Source organism: Alligator mississippiensis, chromosome 5 (genome assembly GCF_030867095.1).
Source record: "Alligator mississippiensis isolate rAllMis1 chromosome 5, rAllMis1, whole genome shotgun sequence".
Classification (NCBI taxonomy): Eukaryota; Metazoa; Chordata; order Crocodylia; family Alligatoridae; genus Alligator; species Alligator mississippiensis.
In genome coordinates, this window is record NC_081828.1 from 67,922,148 (window position 1) to 67,947,686 (window position 25,539).

The following is a 25,539-nucleotide window of genomic DNA, read 5'->3' on the forward strand; positions in this document are numbered from 1 at the left end:
ACCCCCCACCCCCGCCTCTGACAACCTCTCCTCTGGATCCACCAACCCTTTCCCACACCCTCCCAGGGATCTGCTAGCCCCACCTAGTCCCACCTGCCCCTGCTCCCACCTCAATTTACTTACTCCAGTTTTCCCGCACAGCTCCCACAACCAGCAAATGGCTGCACACACCACTCCCACTCTACATCCAGGTGGCTTAAAGTAAGCCACATAAACATAAACTAGGTATAGTGAATGACTGTATGCATCCCAAGATGTTAGGGACATTATATATAAAGTTCAAAACAGTCTGGGGTTAAGTTTTTTGACAGGTGAGCTCTTTTCTTTTAGCTCAGTCTCACTGTTGGAACTGGCCAGCCTGCTTTTGTTTTGGATCCATAAAACTAAAATCAACAGGACTTCAATAAAGAGCTGACACCTTAGGAATTCACTTCCCTTGAATGTGCCACCAAATCTGAGCCTGTTAGCCATCAAGGAACGGTGCAAGACCTTGCTTCAGCCCGAGGCTGATTTTGGTTATGCTAGGTGGTGTGTTCACATAACTTGCCTATTAACATGCCCATGGAGGCAGTAAAGTCCTTGCAGATTAACAGTGCAATGTATTTTTGCCTTTGTAAACCAACACCTCATTTCTAAGATTATATGCTGCATTCATTAGTCATTATATTCTACCATGTTTTCCCCATGCTAGTTCAACCAATTTCACTTATTCACTACAATAACATAGTGGTATCAAGTACCTTTTCCTATTTTACAAAACCTTACAGGAGTATTCCATAAATGATAACTTCCCAGACATTATAGTAGAGCGCTACCACTTTTAAATTAGACTCTGTGTTTTCCAGTGCAAAAGTGTACAGCATTCTCCAGCTGAACCAGTTTTTCTGGAATGTCAAAAGCAGATGCATCAACTAATTCTCTCAAGCTGACATTAATTTGTACATCTGCACTTTACTTTTCCTCTATTCATTTTATGGGCTCTTGCTGATTAAACTAAAATAGGTACAGATTTTGTAAGCCACTGGCAGATGTTCACTGTTCCTACTTTTTTATGATTCATGTACAACAGCAGGAACAGCCTATGTGCGAAACATGAATTTTTGTAAATTTGCCGTCTCATACTGCTCTCACAGCACCAGCTTTCTAATGATAAGATAAAAACTTGGGAGGTAAGCTTTGATTATATGTTAGCTTCTGCTGGGTCCTTCAAAACCCAGAAATGCAAAATGCAGCTTATTTTCAAAAGTTGCTGCCTGTGGTTGAGACAGATGGTTTTTGGCAATATATTCTGTTTGCCATGGCATAATACTGTAGTCAAGTGTTTGGCCTCTTATCTGTATATCAGTTGAATATCTGTGTATTGCATGAATATTATATATTTAAACTCACGCCTCAAGGCTTGTTTCATTAGGTTGTAAGCAATGTTAGAGACAGTCTTGTGTGGACTGCAAATTATGTTTGAAATTGTCCTATATTAGCATGTTTTATAAAATTTGTAATCCTTGTTGCACAGATTAGAGCTCATATTTCCACGTGACAGGCCAGATTCTGTTCCACTTATGCTGGTATAAATTCCAAGCAACTCCGTTTTCTTAAAATCTGGCCAAAGCTTTTCCAAGGAATCTACAGCAGTGAAGTGGTAATTTACAATTTGCTCTCAAACTAACCGGTTGCTTGGTTGAAATGGTGTCATAGTCAAAAACATGTTGTGGGCAGGGGAAAAGAGATCTTTTTAATATAGACTCAGCCTTGCTCTGAGCCCTGAAAAAAATGAATTATAATGGCCAGATGCAGTATGGGAACAGAGCAAGGCTGAGTTTGTGATAGCACTAGCTTCACTTTGACTTAGTAATATATCCATCTCCTAGGTCCACACCTCTTTCTCTCTTCTGTCTCTGTTGCCAATGGACATATGACTTGAAGGTGATATCCAAGTATAGGCATATTAACTATAATGGTAAGCTAAACAGCAAGAGATCTTCAGCATATTTGACATTACACACAAGGCAAAACCATGTTCAACGCTATCAAAGTTGCAAAGTAGAGCACTCAGAAGTGAGAAAATGTCAGCATTGAGGTTGCCTGTGCTACATCAATTAGTCCCTTTTGTGCATGTGTATCATGGGATAGTCTTTATTCTATGCTTGTGTACTGTCTTTCCCATAGAACCTCTGTCTCATTTAGCATGCAGAAAAAATGAATGGTGCTCACTGAATAAGCAAGAATTCAGGGTTTTTTTCCTCTGTTCAATGTGTGAATCATGCCTTGCTGTATATTATTATTCAAAACCTTCTTTCAAAACAGGTTTGTTAATTTCCTCCCAGGCTTTTTCAATGGTGCTCCTCACCGGAGCATCTGAGGTCGTCACAAATACTAATTAATTTATTTTCACAATACCCTTATTATTTCCCCAGTTTTATAGGTAGGAAATTAAAGCATATTGGAAGTACAATTCCCAATATAAATGTTTTTTTAGAATCCTAAGCATTATATAATACCATATACATTCCTAGTAAAGTTCCTACTGACTTCAGTTGCAACTGTATTTTGTCTTTTGCAAATAAGTACCCTGGTTCTCAAGTCAGGCATCCAAGGACTCAGCAGTATTCAATATCTTAATCATGAGACCTTGCTTTCTCTTCTTGCCCCTACCCCATTCTCTCCACACCTTCCAGCTTCTGTAACAAATGAGAAAAAGTTCTACTAAGAGTAGCTTTCTTTATGACACTGAAGATCATGCTATTAAACATGCCATCAAAATCTATAGACACAAGGGCCAGGTACGGACTTTACACTTTTACCAGCATAAGCGATCAGGAACCAGTCTATATCCATAACAGAACAGAAGTTTAGCACACATAGACTAGTTTAAAAACAGTGGAACCCGGTCTGAGATTTGCACCCCCCTCAGCCTCATTCCTCCTCCTGACCAAAGGGTGAATGTGTCTTCTGTACGCTACTGATCTAAACTATGCTGCTTACGGAAAACTGTGTAAAAGATCAATTCTGCCTCAGGCTTTTTGAATGTCTGTCTGTATCTAGCAAGGAGTGGCAATTAAGATTTGTATAATTCTGACATTATATAACTTTTCAGTACTTGACTTTGTAACTTATGTCAGCTCTCTGCCTATGTAGGATTGTTATATAAAATACATTTTCTAGTGTTTTTCACAGTCTACTTTGGAAGGTATCAAATGATGGAGTATCCAACTCTTCCCTTTAAAGATGTTGCAGCTTAATGTTCAACTTATTTTTTTCTTTCTCTATTTTAATTTTTTCTCCCAATTATAAACATTTTATTCTCGACAACTACTGTCTACCAATGGAGTTTGAAAACTATATATCTGTATACCATAATCATATCTTCTTCTACTTCCATTTTTTTCTTATCAGAGTTACTAAATATATCATCCTTAACTCTGAAAAATCTGCCTTAAAAGTCTTCTAAACAAGCAAAGCTCCATTGGATTTCAACAAAATGCTGTTTATAGTAAGGCAGTAGAGTCAGTCTATTAATCATTCCATAAAAGTCAAACCCTCCACCTCCCTATTAATATGTGTGCTGCTTTTGATTCACCCACAATTTCTTTATAAAAAATTGAACAGAACTGAACATTATATTCTGGGTATAGCCATCTCCCAGCTTTATTGAGAGACTTTCCAAAGCCTCCTTGTGTGATATGATGACTCTACATGCACAGTCTAAATTGCTTTGCACCAGTGTCTTACTGCAAATCATTTGCTTGCAGCTCTACCAGATTTTAAACCTGCATCTAACTTGCTATTCTCTAATACCTGAACTGAACTGTATCAAATTCATTGTTCCCTAATATCTGAACTTTTACTTTAGTAAACTAGATTAGGCCCTTAGCATCATTTGAATTGCAGTTGTATGAAGTATACTTCTATTTATTCAGCATTAAGAGCAATATCAAATCTACTTGAATTAATTTTTAGATGTTTTGCAATTATTTCCTCTTAATTTTGATCTAAGGATAGAAATTAAAGTAAAGGAATAGCAGCAGCCATGATCAGATTTTTTTTTCAAAGTTTTTTTCTGTAACATGTTCACATTATAAACTCATGCCCCTCCTTATTTGGCTTATATACTTTATGCCAAGTAAACTAATGTTTAGAAAGAATACTGCCCTCAACTGTCTTTCACTGCATCAGTTCCCACTGATTTCAAGTACTCATCACTTTTTTAAAACTAAGCCTTTTATGCTGTTGCCTGAATAAGAATCTAAGTGCCTAACTTTAGCAATATATTTTTAAACATCTTTCCCTCAGTATACAAATACTCTTTAGATTCAATCTAGCACTGTTTATCTTCTCTAATCATTGAAACAGATTTTATATAAAATATATCCTTACTTTTGTGTGCTTTCTCTTCTCTTAAAGAAGAGGGATAATCATGTCTCCATTAATCTCAACTTCTTCTAATCTGTCTTCTAAATCATATTCAAATCTTAGATGATATTTTTCATAATTATTTCAATGTTTAAGCAGTATTCTGGGAGGATGCATCTACATGTGCAATTAATACAAAGCGATAAACTCCAGAGCACTTTGAGGTGGAGTATACTATTCCTGGGTGCAGCCTCTACACATGTGCCTGGGACAGCAGCACTTTGAGCTGGGGTAGAGCAGACCTAGGCTGGCAACAGGCTGGGAGTGGGGGTGGGAAAGGGGAAGGGAATAAGCTCTGAGCTCCAGGGCTAGGGACAGACATTCAAAAAGCCTGAGCCTGTATTGATTCAACCTTTGCAGGTTAGTCTTACCTGACTCAGCTGAACTGGTTTGAAACTGGACAGACATTCTCTCTGGACTAAGGAAATACAGGCACATGCCTGCAGTGGCTCAGGCTAGAACTTGGGGAGTGCTAGAGCAGCCCTCCCTTCCCTTCTGCAGGGAGCTGAGCTAAGGGGGGTGTGGCCAGGCCCCAGCAGGAGTCTCTTATTAGGGAGGTCTGCCTGCAGGCTTCTAGGCTTTTCCGCACTGGCTGCTCAAGGGGCAGGGGTATTACTAGCACCCAGCCTGGTATTCAGTACAGGCATCTGTTAATGATATGGAGCTTTACAAACTCCCTCCCTGGTTTGTCATACTGTCTGTAGCAAACTAACAGGCGAGCAAACCAGCCGAGGGGGAGGAGCTGATAACAGTCTTTATCACCTGATTAGCAAAACAATAGCCTCTATCCATGTTACTTCAAACTTCTTAAACAGCTTACTGGCAGACCTGTTGGTTAGCTCCAAAAGCCCTAAACGGTCATTGTTCTGTCTGCCTATCCCAGTGAATTGGAGAGACACACACACAGACACCTCTAGGCCTTAGCTAGCATACCACATACTGGCTACTGTCCCTGCTGTAGCAGAGAGGAGGAAGGGAATCTCTGCTTAAGCAGTGAGTGGTGAGAGGAGGAGGAGAGGGAGGCACAGGGAAGCCAGCAGACCCTGCTGTGCCTGTAAATCTGTGCTGAGCTCCAGCCAGGGAGTGGAGGGGAGGAGCCAGCCCTGCTATGGAGCAGAAAGCCCTGCCCAGCCCAGAGAGCATACCAGGATGCTGAGGGACTCTGATTATCTTAAACCAGCAAGGGGTCTGGGACAGACATTGCATAAGCTGGTTTGAGCCAAATTAGTTAAGTCTGATACTACTTCAACCAGGTTTATCTCAAACCAGTTTCAGCCATTTTCAAACTGGTTTATATGCATTGAACATCTATTCTGTTACAGGTTTAAACCAGTTTCTGATCACTTAAACCAGTGTGTGTGTAATGTCTGTCCCTTGCCCGGACGGCAGTATTGGGTGGCAGAGGAGCTGGCTGGGGTATGAGATGGTTCTGCATGTTTGGCAACGTGATTAGGTGGCAGGTAGAGGTCTGGTCCCCTGCTGCATAAGTTGACTGGACACAATTTCTGCCCCCAGTCGTCCATCTACACATGTGTTTTGGAGCAATAAAGCACACTGCCATAAGATAGTACTGTGCTCAACAGTACTATGCTACAGTGGAGTGAATTAATTTACTGCACCCTAATACCAGCACACATGTAGACTGTTACACTTTAATGCAGAACTAATTAGTCTACTTTGCAGTAAAGCACACATGTAGATGGATCCAATTAGTACTAATATCAGGTACATTTCTGCTATTGTCAAATGCAATAATTCCTTACTGATACGCATTCTGTGATCACTGCCTATACTCAGCATTTTCTTTCCTGAACATGATGCCTGTGACCACCCTGCTTCATTTTACTTCTAATGTATAGGAAAGGAGCTATCCTTCCTTTTTCACCACCATTTTCTTATTCTTATGTCTTAACGTATTTTATTATTCCTCAGCTTTTTGCTTAGAAAGGGGCTAATCCTTGACTTGGGCTTGTCAAAGCATTTGTACTTTTGATATTTTTCTTCCATTTCTACAGTACTTTTCAAAGGTGAAGCTTAGCGGCAGGAGTATGGAAAAGTGGCATAGTCTTTGCTGTGCCTGTTTTGTACATAAATAAGATTTTGCTGTTGGACCATCTCTTTTTTAATTGCTTCCTGAAGAACGTATCTTAATCTCAGTTATTCAGTATTTGTGGTTCACAGCTATAGTTTAAGTTTGAAAGAATGTCACTCTAATAATTTAATAAACATATAAAAATACTTAATGCTTAAAGAGAGCTCTTTTTTGTAGATTTCAAAGCAGTTTACAAAGGAACTGCTTTGTAAATTACTCCTATTCTTCTGATATAAGCACCTACTAATAAGTACCTTGGTCACTTGATGTTCTACCCCATACATTGTTGTCAGTACTCCTTACACCAATGCCATGGATCACATTTTTGACAGTTAATTAGTTGTAAATATTTTACTTGACCATAGATTATGTCATTTATTGACAAGGACCTATATATTCAGTTTAGATTGGTGTTCTAACACCAATAATTATTGATATCACTTCAGTCCTGATAACGTTAAATCTGCATATCTGTGACATCTAGAGTAGGTTAAATTAACTAAACTAAATTAACTAAATTAAACTAAAGTAACCAGACAACTAAAGTAGGTTAAATTCTACCCAGTTTGCCATCAGCAGCCTCTGCAATCAGAATGAAGTAAGAATTACTACCAAAGTAATGTTAACAATGTTTATGTTTGTTTTACAGGTTGATGACCAAATGAAGTTGCTTCAGAATTGCTGGAGTGAACTCTTAATACTAGATCACATTTATCGGCAAGTGGTACATGGGAAAGAAGGCTCTATCCTTCTGGTTACCGGGCAACAAGTGAGTGTGCAGACTCAAAGGAGTATTGATGTGGGGTTTTTTTATTAATCATTTTCAAAATAGCAGGGGTTTAACTAGGTCAGAAGCACTCATATGCTCTGAAAGAGAGAGATTGGCTACAAATAATGTAGATAAAATGACTTGTGCGCTCTGTTTCTAGTCTGATGATTATAGTTAAACTTATAAAAGCAGATATAATCATAAGCACTTTGCTTTTCCAATATACTTGTATACTACTATGATTGAAAGATAGTAGATGAGAAGTGAGTGTGCAGAACTTATATTTCCTTAGGGTTAAAATGGTTTCTGACAAAAATACCCTATGCTTTAGGTCTAAGCAATTACAGTTTATTTTCCCTTGAGAACTGTGGTTTAGTCAAAATAATCACCAGCCAATTCAGAAACATTGGTATCCTGCAGGTATTACCTCAAACCTTTCTTGTGCCTTAGAGATATGTGTGGGTGTGTAAAAGAGAACAGGAAAGAGGGAATAAAGAGGAATGCACACAAATCCATGAGATAGAAATTAAACACTGACTCGGAAGCAAGTATTGTGTACTGTAATATTGCTGAATAACCTCCAAATGGTAGTGTGTCACCAGGCATCAGAAGTCCAGGTTGTCTGAAATGTAAGAGTAAATATGTAGCCAATTTATGAAATTAAGGAAACTAAGAAAAAATCCAAATAAAATAGGGAGCTTTGTATCATGTATAGTTTCCAAAAGCACAATGGACTTGACAACGAAAATGAGAACCTCATTCCTGGAAGACTTATTCAAACCTTAATGGAAAAAAATGCACAGTATCAATGAGAGATAGACTGGGTCTGTACATTTTATTCCTGATTCAAAGTGAAAACAAATGATGGTCCACTGGCATTTAAGTAGCTGCAAACAAAACTGCCTAGATTTATATGCACATGGGAAACAGCTCCTTTTTCTAACTACAGAGATACATCATGTTTGTCTGTATGCTGTATGGAATTTGCTTAGAGCCTTAGTCATAATTTTAAGAATGCAGCTATTTCCCTATGCACAGAAGAACTGTTCTAAGTATCAGAAAGTCAGAAGGACAATCGTTTAGGTTTGTGAACAGAAGATTTATCCGAAGAGGAACACATGGTTTAGAGGTTTGGGAGTATGACTGAGCTCACACAAATCTCCAGATTCTAACTCTGGCTGTGAAACTGCCTCCTCCTGAAGTCTTAGGCAAATCACTTACCCTAATGAGCCAAAACTGTGCTCCCAGTAGCCCATTTGAAGCGAAGTTAGTGGTTTTATATTGTTATTAGTGAAAGGACTCATTACTGCTTTATGACCAGCACCCTCAAATGGCTGTTAATGTTTAATAGCATATCTGATTCAGATGCTGTGCATTTCTATTTGTTAATTAAAATCTATGTGAGGTGTAGTGGAGAGTAGGCCATGAGTGCAATGTACAGTGGCTCACTCAAAGGAAAAGACATTAAATGTTGTGTTTTCTTTTGTTCTTGCTATGTGGGCTTCTCTATTCTATGAACAAATTAAGTTCAAAGAAGAGTGTTTCCCTGTTTGCCAAATAGGGATGATTATACTGACTTGTCTAACATACAGGGGATGTTGAGATCATTAATGTTTATCAAGCCCTTTCTGAACAAAAAATGCTAAGCATTATTGTGGGCATACTAACAATTTTCTGTTCCTGGGGATTGTAGTAAAATACTGCCAAATTTGTTTTCTGATTAACTTAAGGCCAGCTTTTGAAAAATTATTTAGGCAACTAATTATTGTTTATCATCAACATGTATGCATTGATTTCTGTAGGAGGTAGGCACCTAAAAAACTTCAAAATCTGTCCCTCAGTCCCTCACAGTGCATCCATTTTGCACTATAATAATTTCTTACTGCATTAGCCGCTTTTATCCTTTACTTGAAAAAATAGATGTGCATGTGCTCAAAGACAAAGCAGAGCATTCCATCACTGAAAGACAATAACAGGCGGAAGGCTATATATTAAAAGCACAGCTTACAAATCATCAGCTGTGTTTGGAAATTTTATATTTCCAGGCAGAATTATAGTCTCAAACTAAATCAAAATATGACTAAATTGGACTGATTGCATCCATTTTTGCCCCAGCACTGTCAAGCTGGTCTAATATGTCCTCCTTTCAGACCCAATTTCATGTATGCCTCTGCTAGTATTATTCATTCTGAAGTTGGTTAAAGCTCTCCAAGAGTCCTCTGCAAAGAGTTTTGCCTCATCCATTGTGCACTCTTCCTCGAATGTAACATGTTCAGAGAATAGAGAATCCCACACACCAATAACAGAAAGAAAACACAAAATTGAATGGCTTCCCTATGGATGGGGCATTGGTCACTGCACTGATTGCATTGCACTATTGGCCTAATCTCCACTGCCATCTCATATGGATTTTCATTTGCAAATAGAGACACACAGGGTGTGTCTACATGAAACGTTCACTGCACTTGACTAATTAGCTCTTCCGTAAACATACTGGCATCTACACATGCAGGACAAGTAGGCTGGAGTAAACTAATGAACTCTACAGCAAGATAGTTATTTTGCTTGCTCTGCAGCAAAGCACATGTAGATATTGATGTGGTTGGCTGGAGCACAAGGATGCTTCCGTTTGAGGGCTGTCTGCCAGCTAGCCCCAGACTGGAGCACCGTTGTGCCCCAGGCAGCCCCTCCAAAGCCCATTGAGCCCGCAGGGAGCAGCCCTAGGCCGGCAGGCTGACCCCCTGGGTCCCTTGGCGGTAAGGCTTCTCTGACCTGGTTCAACATGCTGTGGTCCTAGGTGCACATTCAAATGGCACACCTGGGAGCAATAAACTCCAAAGCAAAAAACTTTGGAGTTTCTTGCTTCACATTAATTGCTTGTGTAGATGCACCCACAGCAGCGGAATCAAATATGCTATTAAAGTCAACAGCCATTTGAAGGTGCAGGTCATAAGGTAGTAACGAGTGTGAAACCTCCCCCCCCCCCCCCCCCGGTGCAGCATAATTGGTGGGTTCTAGTCATGCATTCACATCTGACTTGAATCACTAGGAACATGGAATCAAATTCAATTCTGATGGAACTAGTCGCAACTCCACTGGCTATGCCTGCTTCCATCGGGGTGAATTTGGCTACTCTCTCAAACACAGGCGACTGGTAGGGGGAGCACAGGACGGGGCACATGCCCCCCCTGAGATTGGCCCCCAGCTTGGCACTGCTCAGGGTGGCAAACCACAGCCCCGCAGAGCCAGTCTCTAGAGAGGCCATGCAGGGCCCGCAGCAGCCACGGTTTGGGCCCACCCCCCTGCCCAGGGGGTGGAGGTAGCTTTACCTGTGTTCTGGCCAGTGGTCCACAGTTTGCCAGGCCAATGGCTTCCAGTCTGTAGTTTCTGGTCTGTAATTGTGCCCCCCCAGACTCAGGAGGCACCAGTCACCCCTGCTCTAGAGCATCAGCCTTGTAATCTTGAAATAATTATGGAAATACCAAAACTACTACAGTATATGAGTAATTTGCCATTTGTGATTTGAGAGCCTTTAATTTAAAACACCATCTGTTTAATTGAAACTCAGGAGTAAAAGTTACTCATTAAAGGAACTGTTTTACAGAGAAGCTGATGGATTAACTTAAGCATCGGGTTTAAAATATCCAGACTTGCTAGAATCAAAAGTTTGAATCCAGGCAAGAATAATGTAGCCTATTGTCCTTCTAAAACAGAAAAATTGAAACCATGACTAACTTCAGGGAAAAGATTGACTGAGGGACCAGAAGTTGAGAGACTGCTTGTCTACATTGACACTAAAGATCCTGCAATGCTTGTAAGGAACCCAGTGTCCAGCTGAGGGAACTATATCAGTCAGCCCACAGGGCTCCTGAAGGGGACAGAAAAATCAGGGACAGGGTGAATGGTGGTGTAGCTCACTGCAGTGGTGGTGTATGAAGCCCTGTTGTGAATATATGCTAGTGACAGAAGGGTAAGCAATAAGTGCTTTAATTCTTACTCTCCGGAATGTATAGCAGTTACGTTGCTACCTCTTACCTTGCCACTGGAGATGGATCTGGGTCTGGGTCTGAATTTGGTCCATGAGGACCCCTGCAGTCTGGATCCAACCTGAGAGCCAAAGGAGTTTGACATCCCAATTATAGATCAAAATACTTTCACCTCTGCTATCATGCAGCATGCTTTGAACTTACTGTTTGCTTCCCCAGTACACTCTATGGGCATGTGTAGACGAAGCAGGGGGCCCTAAACTGAAGTGGTGGGTTTTAAAAAACACCGCTTCAATTTAGGGCTGATTAAACCCCCATGTTGTGCACAAACCCCACTGACTTACCTGCCTCTCCAGCAGGGAGGGGAGGGTGAGCTGCTGGCAGGCGGAATGGTCCCTGGGCGGGGGGGGGGCTGGTGCTTCCCTCCATAGCAGCTGCAGTCCCCCACAGGGAGCACCTGCCCACAGGCACCCAGCTCGAGCAGGCCCGGGAGGCACCGCAGATATGGAAGGAAGCATGGGCCCCCACACAGCTCAGGCAGGCAGGCAGGCTCCAGGGGAGGAAAAAAAATATCAGGCTTACCGCTTTTCTTGGGCACAGCCTGCGTTCCCGGGCTGCTGCCAGGCTGCCTGCAGGGCTTCCTACAGAGCTGTGGAGCTGCATGGAGCCTGGTGCTTCACTCCACGGCTATAGGGAGTTTTAGTTTGCTGCGCCCCAAGTCATTTAAGGCTCATTATGCCACTGAATTTCCTACAGCAGCTGGAATTAATGTACAATACACCACCAAGGCATGCAAACACCAACACCATTAAAGCAGTGCAAAAGCATTTAGCCTGCTTTAAAATGTTGTGCACGCCTCTTGTTTCATCTACGCATGCCCTATGGTAACCCTCTGCCACTGTAAAACTGAAATATGAAGCCTACATCACAGGATCTTTATTTTATGTTTGGAAAACCTTTTGCATTTTATGATAGAAAAGAGCTATTGAAGTTATTTATTTATTTATTAACAACCTTGCTGTTATTGATATTACTACAAACAAGATTACAGCGAAACCTTCCAGAGCAGGGTTTGTTTCTGGATGTCACACATTTTAAATTCAAGCCGGGTCTTTGATAATCCAAGTCCTATATTATTTTGTAGAAATTAAGGGCTCAATTACAAGGTGAAAAATCTGATGGAACCCATGGCCTTCCTCCTTAAATCCCTGCTCAAGAACTAGTCATACTCATAGCCCATTGTTCTCTCCTGCAAAGGTCAGGGGAGAAATAGAGTGAACAAGAATTATAACAGCACCCAATTCCATGCAGCAAGCCAAAATGGCCCAGGAGCAGGAAGCAACCTCTGTAACTCCCAGCAGTACTGAATCAAATACAATAACTCTAGGTGTTCCCATTAGGTTGCCATACTTCATGGAGCTGTGCCTCTCTTCAGCCATTATTTAGCCACTGAGGAGAAAAAGTGCAATCAGCAACAAAGAAGTAAGCACTGGGCCTTACACATAAATACTTTATTTTGTTTTATTTTCATTTATTTGGCTGGAATTTAAAAAATGAAGCTCTTTTGTGCACTTATTTGCAGAAAGCAGTTTTTCAACTCATTACAACTCTTCAGCAGTTCTTCAGAAATTGGTTCCTCCCTGTGCTACACATTTCATTTTCTGCACTAAGTGACGCCCCTCAGCAATAGTAATTACCATTTCAAAAGGAAATAAAGTAGCACACGTACATTTTACAACTCTCCAAATTTCATAGTAGAAAACAACCAAAGAATGATTTGCTTTGTAATAGTTAACTGGAAATCATAACCAAATTGGTTCTGAATGTCATATTTCACAAGCTAACTATGTGGTATATGATGGCAACAATTCCTCCTAGTTAGAGAAACTTTAATTCTCCAAGATTAAAAGCAGCACTTTGCTGTATTTTCTACACTAACAGTATGCTGCCATCTTTCCTGTATCCAGGACTCAAAAAGACTGATACATTACAGATTGGTACAGAATACCATTGTTCTTGCATTTTGCTGCAGTAGTCAACACATACCACTTGACATATAGTCCAGGCTGCCCATATGTGAGTCATTCATTTTGCTCTTATCCGCATTTGGTTCATTCTTGCTGCAAAATTCTTTCTACTTAGTATGGCCAAAGCAATGCAGATAAAATAACCAGCCTGAATTTTTACCTAAAGCTCAGGGTTATTTGAGGTTATATTCTCACCCTATTGACTGTCAATATTTGTTTGAAACACACCACATGGTTGCATGTTTCTAACTAAGTTTGTAATGCAGAAGGTAGATACAGAGATGGGCTATAATTGAAAACCCAAATCTATAAATGTCCACAAGTTTTGGAACAAATTTAAATCTGAATTTCAATGTAGATTTGAATTCTGTAGTTTAATCTTAAATCTAGATGGAAGATTTTGCAGATCCTTTTCAATTCTCCTGTGTTTTTCAGTGTTGTTGTTTTGAATTTGCAGCTTTGTTTTCTTTTCTTTATGCTGCTACCATGGTATCTCTGCTATATATCTGAAATATATTACTCTTTACCTTATGTTAAGGATTCCCATCTGCACTTGCAGTGCAGTTTCTCAATTAATACATTTCATGTGCTTAAGGCAGAACTTTTGAACTAACACCATATGTCCCATTACTGTGCAATATGGATGTGTGATTTTGCTTTGGAGCAGTCCACATTATCAAAAAAAAATTAGGCCTGAATGAGAACTAAGTGATACATAGACCTTATTTTGGCAATCTAAAAGGGATGAATGTCACCACTACTTTATTAGAGAAATAGAATTTGCAGCCAATATTTTATGATGGAATCTAACACAATAGCTATTGTCTAGGGCTGTCCGAAGCTTTGGTCCCTGATTTAATTCGGCAGAGATTCAGCCTAATTCGGTGGCCGAATCTCCAAATCCAAATAAAATCAGAGGACCTTTTAATCTCTCCGAATCGAATCAGAACCCTCTGAAACAGTTCGGAGAGATTCAGAAAGATTCAGTGATTTGGACATAGACACAGCTTTAAATGTTCTTTATACATACCTCTAGGTAGCAGGTGGCTTGTAAACATTGTGATGATGGGGCACATGGAGTGTCCCACAGGAGTGCGGGGGGCTCCCCAGCATGCTCGACAGCAAACCTGGAAGTGGACCATAAGCACTTCTGGTCCACTTCTGGGTCCGCTAGAGAACATGCGGGGGCCCCCCCTGCACGCCCTCCTGGCTCAGTGCCTGGTGCCTCCTGGATATGGGGGGACACCAGGGGTCCCCCCACAGCCAATTGTTGAGCTGAGGAGGTGTGGGGGGCCCTCCAAAGCACTTCCAGGTTCGCCACTGAGCACGCGCCCCCCCCCCCACGCACTCCTGTGGGACACTCCATTTGCTCCAGCATTGCAGTGTTCACGAGCCATGCCTGGTACCTTGAAGTATTTAGGAAAAACATTTAAAGCTGTGTCTATGGCCAAATCGCTGATTCTCCAAATCAGCATCGAATCTTCAGATTTGGATTTGGCCGAATAAAATCGGGAACACTGATCTGAATCAATAAATTGAATCAGGGCAGGGGGCTGGACTCGATGATCTTCCGAGGTCCCTTCCATCCCTAATGTCTGTGAAATCCGGGCCAAATCCAAATCTGAATCGAATAGGGCCCATTTCACACACCCTTACTCTTGTCATAATTTATATGTAAAGCAGGCAATGGTAATGATAATTAGGTTTTCATAGATTTCATAGACATTAGGGCTGGAAGGGACCTCGGAAGATCATCAAGTCCAGCCCCCCGCCCAAAGGGCAGGAAGTCAGCTGGGGTCATAGGATCCCAGCAAGATAAGCATCCAGTTTCATCTTGAAGGTGTTCAATGAAGGCGCTTGAACAACCTCCGGTGGCAGGCTGTTCCAGACCTTGGGGGCTCGGACAGTAAAGAAATTCTTCCTTATGTCCAGCCTGAAACGATCTTGTAGTAGTTTGTGACCATTCGACCTCGTCATCCCTTGGGGTGCTCTGGTGAACAAACGTTCCCCCAGATACTGGTGGTCACCCCTGATAAACTTGTAGGTGGCCATCAGATCACCCCTGAGCCTGCGCTTTTCCAGGCTAAAGAGCCCCAGGGCTCTCAGCCTGTCATCGTAGGGTCTGCTTCCCTGACCTCTGATCATGCGCGTGGCTCTTCTCTGGACTCTCTCAAGCTTCTCCACATCCTTTTTGAATTGTGGAGCCCAAAACTGGACGCAGTACTCCAGCTCTGGCCTCACTAAGGCCGAGTACAGGGGGAGAATGACGTCCCGGGATTTTCTTGAGAAGCATCTATGGATGCAAGCCAGCATTTTGGTCGCTTTACTAGCCGCAGCATCGCATTGCAGGCTCATGTTCATCTTGTGGTCAATGATGACCCCCAAGTCTCTTTCTTCCATAGTGCTAACCAACATAGCACTGCCGAGCCTATAAGGATGCTGCGGGTTTTTCTTCCCAAGGTGGAGAACCTTGCATTTATCGGCGTTGAACACCATCAGATTCTCGTCCGCCCACTTGCTGAGCCTGTCCAGGTCAGCCTGGATCACCCGCCTGTCTTCTGGTGTGGATGCTTTGCCCCAAAGTTTGGTGTCATCTGCGAACTTGGCCAGTCCGCTTCTGACTCCAGTGCCCACATCATTAATGAAGATGTTGAAAAGTATGGGTCCAAGGACAGAGCCCTGGGGGACCCCACTGGTCACAGGACACCACGATGAGTGACTTCCATCAATTACTACCCTCTGGGTCCGACCCCGGAGCCAATTTTCCAGCCAGTGGATCGTGGAGGACCCAAAGCGACAATTGGCCAGTTTCTCCAAGAGACGATCATGGGACACCAGATCGAAGGCTTTTCTGAAGTCAAGATATATGACATCAATCTCATCTCCCTTGTCCAGGTGATAGGTCACCTGGTCGTAGAAGGAAATGAGATTGGTCAAGCAAGACCTACCCGCAACAAACCCGTGCTGGCTATCCCTTAAGATGTTGGCGTCGGCCAGTCCATTAAGGATGGCCTCCTTAATAAACTTTTCTAAGATCTTCCCCGGGATAGAAGTCAGGCTGATGGGCCTATAGTTAGCCGGATCCACTTTCCTCCCTTTCTTGAAGATAGGCACCACATTGGCCTTCTTCCAGTCTTCGGGCACTACACCAGAGCGCCAAGAGTTTTCAAAGATCCACGCTAGAGGCTGTGCTATGATGCTCACCAGCTCCTTGAGTACCCTGGGGTGAAGATTGTCAGGGCCGGCTGACTTGAAGGTATCCAGCTTCTCAAGATGTTCCTTCACAAAGTCAGCATTAATGGAGGGCAGGGGATCACCCTCACCCGGACTTCCCGGCCCTGTAGCGGGCACGGGCGTCCCATGGGGCTGATGAAAGACCGACGCAAAGTACCTATTTAATAGGTTGGCTTTTTCCTGGGCGTCAGTTGTCAGTTGCCCCATCTGGTTCAGCAGGGGTCCAACGTTGCCCCTGCTTTTCCTCCGGCTCCCCACATATCTGAAAAAGGACTTTTTATTGTCCTTGATGCTCAAAGCTAGCTGGAGTTCAGTTGCAGCCTTGGCTTTCCTGGTCTGCTCCCTACAGGGCCGGACCAGTGCAGAATAATCCTCCTTGGAGGTGACTCCCATCCCCCATCCTTTGTAGGCCTTTCTTTTTAGCCTCAGGAGGTCTGCTAGGTCCCTGGAGAGCCAGGGGGGCTGCTGTGCCCTCTTGCTGCCTTTCCTCCAAGATGGAATAGACTTAGTTTGTGCATGGAGGATCGCTCCCTTGAGGAGCAACCACTCTTCTTGAACTCCCCTCTCCCTGCAGTCACAGTCCCTTAGGGCCTCACTGACAAGCCTCCTGAGCTTGTCAAAGTCGGCTTTCCTGAAGTCAAGGACTTCCGTGTTGCTGACTGACTTGCCAGCTTTTCGACGGATGGTGAAGGTCATCAGCTCGTGGTCGCTGTCACCCAGCTTCCCATCGATCACTAGGTCACCGACTAGGTCATCCCCAGTAGCCAGCACCAGGTCGAGCAGCGCTTTGCCTCTCGTTGGCCCATAGACTTCTTGAGTCAGGTAGAGGTCATCCACGCACGAGAGGAAGCTCTGCGACCGCTCAGATTTTGCTGAGCGATCCTCCCACGAGATGTCTGGGTAATTGAAGTCACCCATGACAACCATGGTCCTGGAGCAAGCTGCCTCAGCCAGTTCCCGGGCAAACTCCTGGTCAAGCTCAGGACTTTGGGTGGGAGGTCTGTAATAGACTCCCACCATTGTGTCCCCTGTGCCGTGTTCCCCACGGATTTTAACCCAGAGGGTCTCCAGCCGTCCACCCTGGTCGCCAATATTGGCTTGCAGGGACGCGTAGCTTTCCTTAACATAGAGAGCTACACCCCCGCCCCTTTTCTCTACACGATCCCTCCTGTACAGGGTATAGCCATCTATCCCCGTGATCCAGTCATGGGTGGAGTCCCACCAGGTCTCCATTATCCCTATGACATCATAATTGTTTGCACTGAGCAGGAGGATGAGCTCCTCCTGCTTATTCCCCAAGCTCCTGGCATTAGTGTACAGGCAGGCAAGTGCCCCCTGGGGGGCTCCTTCCTTGCCCACAGATTTTACCAGGGCTGGGGCCGGGGTGGGCTCCCTTGAGTGCCGTGATCCGCTGGCTTTGCAAGGATCGCTCAGCGGGCCAGCAGTGGCGGTAGTCCCCCCATCCCCCAGCAGGCTTAGTTTAAAGCCCGGTGGAGCAGGTCAGCCAGTCTGGCTGAGAAGAGCCTCCTCCCTAGGGGAGAGAGGTGGAGACCATCTCTTCCCAGCAGCTCGCTGCCTCTCTCGCCAAAGAGGGGGCTGTGGTCATGAAAGCCAAAGCCTTCCTGACGACACCAGCGCCGCAGTCTTTGGTTGACCACATAGATCCTCCTGTCCTTCTCAGCCCATAGCCTGAGACTGGGAGGATCGACGAGAACACCACCTGTGCCCCCAGACCCTTAAGCCCCGCTCCCAAATCCCTGTAGCGCCTCATGACCTGTCTGGGAGTGCTCCGAGCCGTGTCATTGGTGCCTACATGAATGAGGAGCATGGGATAGTGGTCTGTGGGTTTAAGGAGCTTGGGGATCCTCTCCGCAATGTCCCAGATGCGGGCCCCTGGGAAGCAGCAGACTTGCCGGGCTAAGGGGTCGGGGTGGCAGATTGACCCCTCCGTCCCCCTCAGGAGGGAGTCTCCCACAACAAACACTTTACGTTTTGTCTTGGGGAGAGCAGGGGCGGGAGCTGCAGTTAGGCCCATGTTGCCTGTGGGGGCCGGCAACTCAGCAGGCTCTGCTGGGGCAGCAAGAGGTGTGTACCTGTTGCTCAGTTCTGGTGGGGGAGAGGCCTTGGTGCGGTGGGCCTTAGGGCCCTTGACCACCTTGGTCCATGCCCCTGGCTGGACACAGCAGGAGGTCCCAGAGTCCTCCTTTGGCATGGAAGGAGACTGTGATCTACCCTCCGCCTCCCGGGGCTGAAGGGCCTGGCAGTAGGAGTCTATCTCCTGCTTGCAGTCCCTGATGGCACGCAGTCTCTGGACTGTGGCCTGGAGCTCCTCCAGCTGGCGCACCAGAGACCCCAAAATGGAGCAGACCCCGCAAGGGGAGGCCACCATGCTCCCAGGCCCCAGAGCCTGGAAAAGGGACAGGCAGCCCCCGCAGCCGAGAGCCAGGGGCTCCGTCTGCGTGGAGCCTGGAACCGGGGGCTCCGTCCGGGTGGCCGTCTCTGAGGTGCCAGAGGGGGGGGCCGCGGAACCCGAGGGGACCCTCGGGGTGCGGCGCGTGCCCATCTGTGTCATGCCTCTGGTAGGCTGGCTACGGCTGGGGCTGTCTACCTTGGGGGGTGCGCAGGCAGGGTCCGGCGCCCTCCCGCACACCCTCCCGCGCAAACTCCGTGCTAACTCATGCGCCGGCAGAGAAGTGCGCCTGTTTACGCAGCCTGTTCACGCGGCTCCGGTCGCGTGGCTCCCTGGAGGGCTGGGCGAAGTAGGGGCCTGGGCGGGGCTTGACCCGGCCTAGCTCTACTCAGCCGCCGCCTCCCACACACACACTAAGGGGTTAGTCCCCTCTCTCCACGGGCCCCGCTTACCCTGGCTGTGCTGGGGGTCAGCGGGGGGCTCCGCGGCTGCTGGAGGGTTTCTGGGGGGCTTTGGGGGAGCGGGGGCGCAGCGAGCTTTCACCTGCGTGTCTCTCGCCGCTCCCGCGTCTAACCGTTTTGCATAAGTTTGTATTGTCATTGACCAACATACTCCAAAAATACTTGCAAACAACAAAATGATATTTCTCCTTTGCTTTCTTATTAACTTTATGACAAGAACATATTGCAGTCAATGCAGGTTATGATGCATGAGTATATTTTAAAATGGCAATAGCATAGAGAACATTTGGTATTAACTGGTATAAAGGATCCAGTTCCTTTTGTCTCATCCTTACCAGGCAAAAAGATGAGAGGATTTGGCTCAAGATGAATACAAACAATGCTAAGCACCCATTGCTTTATTGTTCAATTTGGAGGTATCTTGTGTTCATGCTTGCACATTTCTAACCTAATCTAGCAATGTTGGACAAACAAGAAGGGGGCAAAACAGAATATTAACCTACGCATTCAAACCAAGATTAGGTTTGATTTTAATAATCTTTTGTCTGTTATGATGAGACAGTGTTTGCTCCTTCTAGCTGCACCAAATCTTATCAGTGAAACTTGAAGCTACACAAAATACACTAGACTACAGGCTTAACATGTTCCCAGTACTGTACAGGTTTGTTGAAATATTCATTAAGGTCCTGAACTTTTTAAGCAATTCTGGACACAGGTTAGAACAAACTTCACTCAATTAGTGATGGCTTTACAGATTTATACATTTCAGTACATGACCAACTTAGCATGAAGATATCAAGTTTAAACATAAAACTCAGAACATAAGGATGCAGGTCATCACAGAAAAGATAGCCCCTTCCATGAATTCCTGTGCAAACACAGTGCTAACCCTAAGGCACATTTAGACATCAGCTTGCTGAACCTAGTCCTCGCTTGAAAATAAAGTGAAGCTGGAGTGACTCATGCAGGGCGCAAAAGCCTGGGCACTGTATATGGAGACACCGAGCTGCCCACATACCAGTGTCCCCCTCTCGGCCTTGCTGGTTTAATCCAAAGGAAAGGCAGGTGCCAGTATGTTTGGAACCAGCTTGGTTTCAGGAGCTGCAGGAGCAAAGATCATCCATTTGCCCATCTATCTGGGTTTCACTCCTAGACTGGCTGCCAACCAGAGTTAAAGAGCCTGGTCTATCCTATCATGGAGCAGATTTCAGTTCCACAACTTTTTGGCAGGATTTCCTTCACCAGGGGTAAAACTAGTAGCACCTCGAAGGTGCTAATGGACAAGCAGTTTGGTATCTTCGTGATAAGGTTGCCACAAGGATGATGCCAGTAGAGGTCACATATCAGGTTCCAAGATCTTAGATAAGCAAATGGTAGGAATATCTCAGAGGCAGTATCCTCTGCTGCTGAATGGAGAGAAAATTGCATCACACACTAGAAAATCCTTGGGCCCACTGAAATAGTTCTACTAATAAGATCCAGAGAATGATACACCTCGCCTGCCCCCCTCTACCACTCCATTGTGGATGGAGATTTATAACAATATAAGAAAAAGGGTAGTGACAGGGAAAATATTGAATCCTTGGAGTTAAAAGGATGGCCCCCTCCCTACATACTACTAGTGGAAAAATAGTTTTTTAGCATTGCCATAGTGAGTTAGCATCTTGTCTAACTATTCAGAAAAGATTCTGTCACAGACCTAAACTTGACTGAAGTTTGTGGCTGTTCTAACTCAGGATTTTGATTCCTGGCTATCTCCAATTAAAAGCATAGATTATACTCCAAGAGGGGCATTCATGCTCTTCCTACACTGATTTAAAAAAGGTCTCAAAATGGAGTCTGATGGTATAAAATGGTCTAAGGCAAGTTAAGGATAAAGTGGCCACTTTAACTATCATTTGTGCTGATATTGTGTGTTAGTCAGAACTTGTAGGTTACCTTAACATATTTATAGTATTATTAATTTGTGGAACTACTATTATAGAAATTATATATTAATAATTAAAACTACCGTCTATACAGCATCTTGAGATTACTTTCCAATAATAGGTTCTATAATGTAAAAGCAAATCAGTTATCACAGTAAACAGTATAGCCCAGTACAGGAAACTGCAGTTCATTCCTATCTTAATGTACTACTGATCTTTAAACATAAGTTAGACAAAGTAAATACTGCACTTTGAAGTGTTATCAGTTTTACTATTTGCATAGTATAGCTAATTAGGAAACAATAACATCGTCCTAGGGGAAAGGCACACTGGCAACTTAATTCATTATCTTTTATTATTGTGTATCATGTTAAAATGACAGACATCTTATACTGTTTAAGTCATCACAATTTTAATTAATATAACTAAAACAGACTTAACTATACCTGCTCTCTTTGCCCATGCTGAGCCCATCTCAATTTAGAAACAACAAAAGTAGCTTTTAAAGTGCTTTTCTATATTTGTTTAGCAATGTAATAGAAACGTTAATACAAGTTATATATGGGAAGACTGAAATGAGTTAGAAATAGTACAAAAAAGTTCAAAGTCCATAAAAGTTCAACAGAACATAGAAAGTCTCATACTTGAGCAAACAATAACTTGTGAAAGAAGAAATTGTTATTCTTTCTGTTTACCACATGGTATTGCTTGCTTCAGAGAAAGGAATTTCTTGCCCATTTCACCCAAAATTCAAATAGGAGTCTAATTTACCACATGGGCTATGAATTAAATGTCAGTAACTTGAAACAGAATTGCTTCAGCCAATCAGTGTGTTCATTCACTGCATGTTTATTGACATAGAACTGGAGCTTTATTTCTCAGTTATGCAGTTCCTGGGACTGAAGAGAATGTAATTCAGTGGTACAGTCAGTACTTGATAAATAAGAGCCTTAGTCATTGTTAAAGGACAGAAAAGTGATTATGCAAATCAATGAACTATGATTGGTTCCTCCACCACAACCATTCATCCTCAGCAAACATGACCACTTCTCAACTTAAACTTCCCCCACCTTTCTATGTACACACTCCCCACTGCACCTTTTGTGTCCTCCCACATGTTAAATACAATTTAACCTAAAAATGAATTATGTTTAGGGTCGAGAAATGATGGACCTTTACACTGTAGGTTTTGTATGCCTTTACACTGTGGGTTTTGTAACTGGGTATAGAGAGAGAGCTACACTGCAGTGGCATCCTTTGGGTTGACTCACCCAGTTAACTCGGTAGTACTCGGTAGTAGAGTGCCTCAGAGTTCTAATAGTTCAGGATAGAGTTCTGTGTTTTAAACAAGGTTTGCCCTTAGTTCTTCCAAACTTTCCTTGATGTCAGTGTGAACTTAATGTGAGCAAGGACTTCACGGTTTGGCTGCATCTTTATTGATTGCCAGCGATTACTTGATATCTGACTTTTTATATGTGTTTTTGCTACTTGTCAGATACTAGCCAAGTATTCACGGTCTTCATAAGCAGTCAACACACTCTTTAGTCAGGGTACATGAAAATGCCATCCTTAACTATCTACATATGGATTTAGGAGCTTAACTTTAAGAACCTAGTTTTGAAAAGTTAGATCATCAAGCCATCTTTTACTGTACTAAAAACTATTGTATAATAGAAAGTCATCAGTCTCGAGGCAAAAATCCTCACTTGGTTTTGTCAGGGTTTGGGCTTAATTAACCAAAATTAATAGTACAGTAATTAATTAATGGCCTATTAAGTTGTGCTTTTCAGTATGAAATTACAGCTTATCTGCATTTCTGGTTACATATTATTTATCCTTTTAATCCCATGTTATGTGGAAGGTAAAGGTGCCATTACAGCATTAGTATTAAATTGGGGGCTGGGGTGGCATGGGCACTAAGGCACCCAATTGACAACCCAGAAGTCGCAAGTTTGAGGACATACTGAAGGCGTGGCCCTGTCAGATACCAATGAATCTGTGAATTTTACTAAATACCTTGTCACAAGGACATGAAAAAGGAAGGTATTAAATTCTGTGAGCTAGTATCAGCACATGGATAAAGCAGGCAGAACAACATCACACTGCTTAATGCAAACACTTTCTCAGAATAGACATTAACTGAGGCTTTTTCATGCATAGTTGACTTTATATAAACTGATTGACACCTTTGGGGGTCGTCTTTCCACCGACTCATAATTTTGCTCACTCTTGAAAAAGGCTTCTGTACACCCAGTATTCTCTAGTTAAAGCTGAAAATTCAACTCATCATATTTACACAATAAAAAAAATCCATTCTGCCTTGTTTTTAATTGCAAATACTACTCAAGGGACCAATTCTCCTGCTTAGGAGGCAGCCCTGTGCCTTCTACTAGAGAACCAACTGCAGTCAATTATGGTAATGAAATGTCAATAAATATAAAAATTTAATACAGTCTGTTCTTGGTGAGTGGCAGATGAGGACTTGCCTCCCAGACAAATTTGCTGTTGCTGCAAATATTAAATGCACCTGAAAGAGGAGCGGGTTGCCTGAGAGCTCTCCAGTAGAGGGATGGTGGGAGATACAGACACCTATTGGGTTTTCCCATTATGGCATAATCGCTGCAGCAAGGCCAGTGATGTTCTTGACATCCATCCAAACATCTTAACTTATTATTATGAGGTGAAGATCAGATTTTCCTCACAAAGCATTTAAAATTGGTACCTCATTGAGGGACATATTTCCCTAACAAAGCAGCTCAGTTATAAAAAAGGAATTAAGTTACAAATGCGATGATTTAGCTGTGAACTGTTTCACAGAAGAAAGTAGTTGATATGTCATTATTTCTAAATGATTCATCTGATAGATGTCATTTGACTATGCTATCATCACAATGCCTTACAATTTATATTAATGGCTAAAGAAAAAGTAGTTTATGAGGGCAAGCTTAGCTTGGAGGCTGAAATCATGGGACTCCTGAGATCTAAATCCTATTTCTGTCACCATCTCATTTTATGGCATCAAACAAGAAATTTAAATTCAGTGCCTCAGTTTCTTTAGGTGTAAAATACAAAACAGTAATACATCTCAGAAGACACATATATTCCATAGAGTGCAATGGCCTTAAGCATGAAGTGAAGAGCTTCACTGAATCACAACAGTAGTATTTCTTGACATCCATCCAAACATCTTAATTTTTCATGCACAGTTGACTTCATTTAATCAATGTAATGCATATTCAAAGTTTTGATTATGGTAAATAACATATAAACACAAAGCATTATAAAGGAGAAGGATATATAACCATGTATGTAATAAAGGTTCCTTTTAACCCTTTTTAACTCTTTTATTTTTCATATGAAATTAGGCAGGTTGTCAGTCTTGTAATTATTCTTTTTTAATTTTGAGCCAAACAACAGTTTTTTAAGAAAGTTGTATCATTCACTTCTGTGTGCTCTGAATAAGACTGGCCTCATTCCTGCTTTATTCCTGTATGAGGAATCAAGTCAACTGGAATTCAACAAACTCAATAGGACTCCACTGGATTTTGTGTAGGGATAGAGAAAGAACCACCCCACTGCTAGAGACTTATCTGGAACTACAGGTGTGCCTTCAGTTCAAGGACCATTTGTAGAAATTCCAGTATATTGGACTACTACCCTTGAATATTACCACTTCTTTCTGGGAAAATAAACTTAGACCAGGCCTCTTGCAATCTACCAATATCCTCCAAACAAACTACCAAGATGGCATATCTATACCTCAGTGGCAGCATCTCTGACATGCTTAAGACCAGTCACTACAGATGACTCCAAAACAGCCTCCTCAGTGCATTTTCCAGTTTGGAGTGCATCAATGGGAGAGGGTAGGCAGGACATGCTTGCAGCCCCTCACCCATAGTTAAAGCCATGCTGTAGGTATGCCCAAGGTTTCCACAGTATAGAAGGTCTCACACATGACTTCTGGGGGAATTGCACTCCAACTTGAGTACATGGAAATACCTCCCAAAATGAGTGTGCAGTTTCATCCTATAATACTTCTCGTGCATAGTTTCAAAGGCTAGTTACAAAAATTACACACATTGGAAACTGGTTCAAATCTGTAACACAACAGAAGTTCAGTTCACATAAACTGCTTTCAAAATGGCCAAAACTGGTTTAAGATAAACCTGGATGGATGTAGTATCAAACTTAACTAATTTAGGTTAAATTGGTTTATTGAACT

The 25,539-nt window shown here is 43.0% G+C and overlaps 1 protein-coding gene across 3 annotated transcripts in view; it reads left to right on the forward strand.

The window, feature by feature from the left end:
• The window catches only part of NR5A2 (nuclear receptor subfamily 5 group A member 2), a 122,659-nt gene that overhangs the window by 52,088 nt on the left and 45,032 nt on the right, over nt 1-25,539 (forward strand). For all 3 annotated transcript variants that reach the window (XM_059728440.1, XM_019491194.2, XM_019491195.2), the window contains one exon: nt 7,152-7,271. In XM_059728440.1, the coding sequence (XP_059584423.1) occupies nt 7,152-7,271 (120 nt within the window). The remainder of the gene's footprint in view (nt 1-7,151; nt 7,272-25,539) is intronic.